At 40.3% G+C, this 7,412-nt stretch overlaps 1 protein-coding gene across 3 annotated transcripts in view; it reads right to left on the bottom strand.

The window, feature by feature from the left end:
* Nucleotides 1–550: 550 nt before the first annotated feature.
* scml2 (Scm polycomb group protein like 2) overlaps nucleotides 551–7,412 on the bottom strand; it is a 29,372-nt gene continuing 22,510 nt past the window's right edge. For 2 of the 3 annotated variants that reach the window (XM_028586543.1, XM_028586551.1), the window contains 6 exons: nucleotides 7,055–7,184; nucleotides 6,708–6,914; nucleotides 5,004–5,177; nucleotides 3,994–4,209; nucleotides 2,686–2,840; nucleotides 551–2,465 (listed from right to left, as the gene is read on the bottom strand). In XM_028586543.1, the coding sequence (XP_028442344.1) occupies nucleotides 2,340–2,465; nucleotides 2,686–2,840; nucleotides 3,994–4,209; nucleotides 5,004–5,177; nucleotides 6,708–6,914; nucleotides 7,055–7,184 (1,008 nt within the window). In that variant the 3' untranslated portion in view covers nucleotides 551–2,339. The remainder of the gene's footprint in view (nucleotides 2,466–2,685; nucleotides 2,841–3,993; nucleotides 4,210–5,003; nucleotides 5,178–6,707; nucleotides 6,915–7,054; nucleotides 7,185–7,412) is intronic. The other variant, XM_028586561.1, reaches the window with a different exon arrangement.

The following is a 7,412-nucleotide window of genomic DNA, read 5'->3' as shown; positions in this document are numbered from 1 at the left end:
CACACACACACACACACAAAGGAAATTGACCTCTGCCAGTGCTCTTTAATGTTTTTTCTTTTGCATGTATGTATTATTTCTTTTATCCCTTATTCCCCTTTTTCTCTTCTTGTCCCCAATCTTTTCACTGTGGGAATCAATTCAACTGACAAGGCCAGAAGTTCACAACCTAGGGGCCTGGGACCCCCTGAGGGGCTACAAGAAAAAAACAGGGAGGCTCTTGAGATGATTCCCAAGATAAGAGAGCAAAACAAATACTTTTATACTACAAAAAAATGATATTACTATTTTTCAGATGTTCTAAATTTTGGAACTCCTGATTACTGGCTACTGTTTTCCTATTTAGGCCTCTAAAATACAACAAGTAATGAAAACCTCTTTGGTCAATTTGGTCATAACTCATAAACATATGCAAGTAATGATGATGGGTTGCAAGTAGACATTCTCAAAAGTCTAAAAGGTTGAGAACCACTGGACTAGGCTATTAAATAAAAAAACATGTGTTAGTAGCTACCATGGTGGCCTTGTGCTGGGGTCTCAATAATTTAGATGATGTAAACAAATGTTTAATGTGTGAATGCATATCAAACATAATCAACAAACATTTTTTGTTGAACTTACAGTAAAAAGTTGTGTATATATACATATGAAAGGCTACGGAGTGATAGATGACAAGGCATAAAAACATACATAGTTATTGTGCAGTCCCTTTATGTCATAGTAATGGACACAACATGCTAATGATGTAAAACATCTTCTACAAAACAACTCTAAAACCTGAGTTTTACATTAAAGCAAGATGGTTTCAAGTATCAACTTGTTACCACTACAGGAGAGCAACAGTGAGAATGCAGCTACAACACACATGATTTAGTTAGAAAATGCTTCTGAAATGTTCAGAAAATTAGTATTTCTGCCATCAAAAAACAGATAAAACTTTGAGACATGTAAATAATTACTCAGACACAGAATTGTCCTGTAGGTAGTTATTTCATGATGCACACAAAAACTATTTCAGGCAGAAAAAAACTTTGATTACACTTACGCTCAGGTTCATACACTTTGTTACAGTACAAAATGATATATAAAAAAAACCTTTTGGCTTGACTTTATACAAAACAGTTTCCCCATCATGTACTCTCTCAGGAGCACTTTAACGTTCTGTACAACACTCAAACTAGACAGTCAATGGCCTTGTCAGCATTTATTCCAGTCATTTTAAGTGTATATCTCGTGTGTGTGTGTGTGTGTGTGTGTGTTTGATAGTGTGACTGTCAAAGCATAATACAATCATGTAAAATGTTTTAAAAGTGTTTGAGGACAGGAATCATTCATGCAATGATTGACTTCAGTAAACAAAATGATTTCTCCAACATCTTGGAATGAAACTCTATCTGTTAATAATAATGCTCACAACGTCATACATTCAATGCCTTGCATAAACTAAATGTAACAGCCTGTAACAGACGCAGTCATTCACAAAACTTTATTGCATTGTTAGAAATGATGCAGCGAGAGACGTTCACTGCCAGTACCTGAACTAACTTTTCCAATCTGGAGAGGAGAGTGTCCATCCTGAAATTCTAACCAAAAAACTCTAACAGCCGGATATCCAAAGAGATAAAGCTGCAAATCCTACAGAATGGCTGGTAAATAAAAAGATTGATAAATTATGGCCTCCAGTTGTTCATAATGAAGCAAAAACACACTAACATAAACAAATGCTGAGATATCTGATACCAATTACACTAATGCAAATAATGAATGTACTATGTATCTGTTTGAATGTAAAAGTAAATTGTGATCTGTGATTTCACATCAGAGTCATAGCCAGGAGTTTAGCAATACTGAGGCCATAAGTCCCCTGATGTACACCACACCACCCTCAAAATAATTTGACTGGAAATGAAAAATCTCAAATGTGTTTCATTACATGGATATTCTGGTTAGTCAGTTAACTGTTAATTTTGTTTCACAGCATGATGGTCTAAATGTTGTTTCAAAACCTAAAAAATATTGATTTATTTATTTGTTGGCCAAAAAGTAGTCAGATTTAAACTGCTTTATTAAAAAAAATACTGGGATCAGTTCATAAAATGACCATTGTGTGTAAGTTTGTACTTGCAAGCTCCCTGCAACCTCCAACTACACACACAGAAAAAGAATGCAGAGGGCTTGACCTCAGTGTCCTCAATGCTAGCTATGACCCTGGTTCAGGTGGCTTTACACTGCACTACATCCCTGTAGAAAAGTACGTGTATGTGTATGTGTGTGTGTGTGTGTGTGTGTGTGTGTGTGTGTGTTAAGTTGCCAGTGAGAAAAGAGAGTGCCTTCATCCTCTATTGTTTGGTCTGTTTCAGCTTCTCAATGTGATGACAGAGTTTGAGCGCCGGGCCCAGCTTCAGTCCCATGTACTTCATAATGACATCACTGCGCAGCAGCATCAGAGCTTTGCCATCAATCTCCTGCGGAGAGAGGAGCACGCTGTCAGCAGGGGTGCATTGAAAACGCAAACGCGTCCTCTCAGAACAATTCCATCAAAATGACGATGACTTGATTAAGGCATCGAATGGTGGAAATTCCAGTTAGATATGCTTTGAGCATGGAGACTAAAACCTCAGTTTTTTTGTTTTGTTTAATATTTAAACGGGACAGAAGACAGCTCATACAATTAAAAATACTCACATGTTTCCTGAACAGTTCGACGTGCGGGCCGAGAGTTTGGGGGTCAGCCTCTAGGACAAACCGCATGACATCATCAACTGACCAGGTGGAGGCGTCGTTCCCTGAACCCTCCTTGTCCTGTTTCATGTGGTCTGGGCCTGTTGTTGAGCTAGCTGCTGTAAAGTGTGAGTGCGAGCCAAAAAAAGGAAAACCAAATCAAACCTTTATCAAATAATATACCTTCTGCCTATAATTTTATTTAGGGTGAGGCTATTTGCAACCCTGGTATAATTAGCAGTGTATGCTATTCGTACCCTGGTGCAATTAGAAATGAATGCTATTTTTACCCCGCCGGTGCACACAGCAATGTGTTCTATTAATACCCCGTCTGGTACAAATATCAATGTATGCTATTTGCACCCCTGTGCATTTACAGTACCTTGGCATATATTTACACACAGTTATCCATACTACTCATGTATTACACCTTTTTGGAATATTATCGCCCTGACATTCTTACCCTAACCATAACCAATCCCACTCCTCTTGCCTAAACCTAACCAACCCAACCAGAGCAGGCATATTCATGAGTCTTCCCCTACCACCCTGCAAAAATTGTTTTGCGTTTGCGGACCCTGACTCGCGCAATTGCATGCAAATTATCCAATCCAAAATGAAAAAAATAAGATCTCCACACTGGGGAATCGAACTCCAGACTACCAGACCAAGGCTCAACATTCTAACCACTCACCTAGCAGTGTACAACTGTTTACCACTTGGTGTCTTCAAGCCTCGGTTGCTAGGTAACCATACTGTATACAAAAAATAGGTACTAACTAACAAACTAATGGTTGTATCCATTTTCCGCTAGAAATTCAATTTAGAGACAAAACTTTCCTAATATGCCAGTTTCTGCAGTCATGGAAGATTGTTATGTCACAGGGGTGTGAATAGCTCAGCTGTGTGACCAGGGGTGCAAATAGATACTCCGTTTTATCAGTGTTATGGTCAGACGCTAATGACGCTTTGAATTCTATAAAAATGTCAGCCAAATTAAAATGAATGGAGGGGAAATCTCATGTTAATTAAGAAAAGCTTTTGCTGCTGAAACACGGTCAACTGGAGGGAGATGGACTGTTAGGGGACAGAATCACGATCCTCTTCTTGAATGTCCATAGTTCTGGGCAGAGGGGCATTGTTTAAAATAGTACAATCTTGGGATACAAACTTAAGAATATTTGCCAGTGTAAAATTATTTTATAGTTAATCAATAAAATGTCAAGAATTAGATCTGTGTGTGTGTGTGTGTGTGTGTGTATTTAACCTTACCCTCCACTCGTCTGGGTGGACACATCTGGCCAAGTTCGGTTGGGTTGGAGCTGACCCGTCTTAGGGGTGGCGGCGTGTGTGTGTGTCCAGGGTAATATGGCCGCTCCTTCTTTGTTGCTCTGTAGTCCGATGCGGTGTGAGGGGGGCGGGTGCTGGGAGCGGGATCCTTTGTGGAATCGTCATTGGACAGGCTGTTCTCAGGTTGGGACAGTGGTTCTGTTTTAAGGAAGGGTGAGAGAGATAGCGTTAGTGCCGTGTGAAAATAGAAAACCCAAAGATGTTGAACTGTACTGGACTATGCACAAAGCCATAACGTGACTGACTTATGTAGGAAGACTCAGGGGGAGATTTACTCTGAAGGAAATGTCTGATGTTCATGAATGATGGAGGTAAAAGGCTTCAAGTAAAAAGCACTTTGAGCACATACCTCTGGTTAGGTCGCACAATTCTTGTTATCTTATTAACAGGAAATGTTTACTCTTTTATCTGTATTAAGACCTAAATCAAAATACACCAGTTCATGAGCAAGTAGGGGAAAATCCCCCCCCCATCTAGCAATTCAAAAAAAAACAACAACATTTAATTCTTAAATTCATTAATCAATTTAGATCGGCACAAAAAGAACTACTTTATCCTGGGAACATGATCTAACTTTCTACCAACTTCTGTCTTTGACATAAACTTTCATGAGAGCTTTCTTTGTTAAATGCTATATATATATATTTATTTATCTTTTGTGCTTTTCAGACTGATAAAAGAACATCAATATAAAACAGGCTAGAGGAACAGAGGTGGGACAAAAGTTAAGCCTTCAAAGTTTTAAAATAGTTCATATGTTACAACCTCAGTGACAATTTATTGTTTTTTTGGTCGCCAGTGAGCTCATTTAAGTTAAGTTTTCTGCTCATAGTAAGTGAGCCAACAGCTAAACCCTCTAACCATCCCCTTTTTTAATATATTTGCTCTTCACATCCTACCGTTGCAGTAACTCCATCCACACAATTGCCCACCTGACTTGGTCCTGTTGTAGAAGCGCGAGTTGTTGCTGAAGGGGCTAAAGGGCTGCGAGCTGAAGAGACTGTCACTCTCCAGATGTTGGCACATGTTCTCCAGAAACCGCAGCACCGAAGATGTACTGGAGGCGGAGGGCAGCTTCACGTAGCGGATACCATGCTCTGACCGCACTTGGGGGGGGGCACAACACAAACAGCTGTTAGTCTGTGTGCTGTATGTGGAGTACGCACGCACGCACGCAGATTGGAAAAGTTATTTCAGGTACTGGCAGTGAAAGTCTCTCGCTGCTCGCTGCATCATTTCTAATAAAGTTTTGTGAATGACTGCGTCTGTTACAGGCTGTTACATTTAGTTTAGGCAAGGCATTGAATGTATGACGTTGTGAGCATTATTATTAACAGATAGAGTTTCATTCCAAGATGTTGGAGAAATCATTTTGTTTCCTGAAGTCAATCATTGCATGAATGATTCCTGTCCTCAAACACTTTTAAAACATTTATTTTTACAAAGATAATAAATTAACTCTTATTTTAGTCTTATTTTGGAAGAAAACCCTAAAAATCTGTGACTAAAGAGACACACACACACACACACACACACACACACACACACACACACACACACACACACACACACACACACACACACACACACACTATGTATTCACAGCTTTGGAAAAACAGCAGATGGTTTAGGGTTACCACCCTCCCTTTATAAGCACAAACCCATCTTTTTTACCCCATCACTGCACTGCACACACCCCCTCCCACCCAAGCCAAGCCTGCACAAATCCACAAATTAAACCCCTCCTGCCCCCCAAGGGAGACCCAATCCCAGCATCCCAAACCAGGTTAGACGCACATGTCATTTCTGATTACCGACACAGTGCTCACATCAGCTGCTGCCACAGGCACTGTCTTTTACTCCTCCTCTCCTCTCCTCTCCTCTACTCTCCACACACACACACACACACACACACACACACACACACTGAACTGAAGTGTAATTGACAATTCAGACTATTTCTTGGCCAGGACCAGTTGCCAGGAAACCAACAGAGGCTTCAGGAAGTTTCGGCTCACTGACAAGAACTAGTCAGACACTTAACCCACTGTAATACGGCAAATTGTCATTTTAACGCTTATTATAAGAATAAAAGAAACAAGATGTAACATGTGGATTGATGAGCTGAAGAGGTGCTGGTAGGTGGATTTTGTTACCTCTGGACAGAGCAGGACAAGCTGTTTCCCCCTGTTTCCAAGCTTGCTATGCTAAGCTAAGCTAAGCTAAGCTAAGCTAACTGGCTGCTGGCTATAGCTTCATATTTACCATGCAGGCATGAGTGGATGATGAGCGGTATCAACCTTCTCGTATAACTCTTGGCAAGAAAGCAAATATGTACATTTCCCAAAACAGTATGTATGCGCTCTAACTTCCACAGTTTCGTCGATGGACAAATCAACAGTTAATAAACATTTTTTGCGAAAACTTTCAATTTGCTTCGAGCTTCTCAAATGTGAAGATTTGCTACTTTTATCTGTTTTTATATCATTTCATATTGTTAGTTTTGCACTGTTTGTTGGACAAAACAAGCAATTTAAAGACGTTACCACTGTTTGCTAACAGTTTCTTTCAGAGGGTATATCCTGTGATATTTATATATGATACATTTATTTATATGTGATATTCACTGCATTTACCTCTGATGACCTCTCCTCCTGTGTGGGACTGGCTCTGTAGGAATGACAGCATCACAGAGGGCTGATACGTGCAGTCCACGCAGGCCTGAACAGCCTGCTGAAGCACTGCGTTTACTGGAGCTGGACCAAAGTGGTCCGGGAGCTGCTGCACTAGTTTTCTGTCCAGATGCGGGCCATAGTTACCGTGCTTGTTCACATAGACACACACTGGAATGACAAAGAGAGGGTTAACATTGGTTAAACCAACTTGCATTCTTTCCATTCTGTTATTTGTCGCTTAAACTGACCATAAAAATCTGAGTACACATTCAGACTTCAGACTCAGTTGTATCCATTTACCAATTTACCTGTGCAAACTACATTTGAGCTGTTGCTATGGTTGTTGTCTGCTGAGACGTGTCCGGAGCTCAGTCTGGTCTCTGGAGGTGGAACTGTAACTGCTGGTGCACCCTGGGATTGCACCAGCCGAGGCTTCTTCTGGGGCAAAAAACAAACACACCCTTTCTAATTAACTCTGTAACCTACAAAGGCTGTTAGTTAATGATTTGTTAAAGGTGTATTTTAACTCTTTCGCTGCTACACATGAACTGCACTGTAGCACATACAACAGTTTCGAAAGCAAAGCTGTTCTCCTCATTTATCAAGAATAAACATCCGCAAAAACTCTTCCCTCTCTTTAAACAGTTCCTCTCCGACCTTGTCTCC

This window comes from Perca flavescens, chromosome 1, assembly GCF_004354835.1.
Source record: "Perca flavescens isolate YP-PL-M2 chromosome 1, PFLA_1.0, whole genome shotgun sequence".
Taxonomy (NCBI): domain Eukaryota; kingdom Metazoa; phylum Chordata; class Actinopteri; order Perciformes; family Percidae; genus Perca; species Perca flavescens.
Note: the sequence above shows the minus strand (reverse complement) of the source record. Positions and strands in the feature narration are given on the sequence as shown.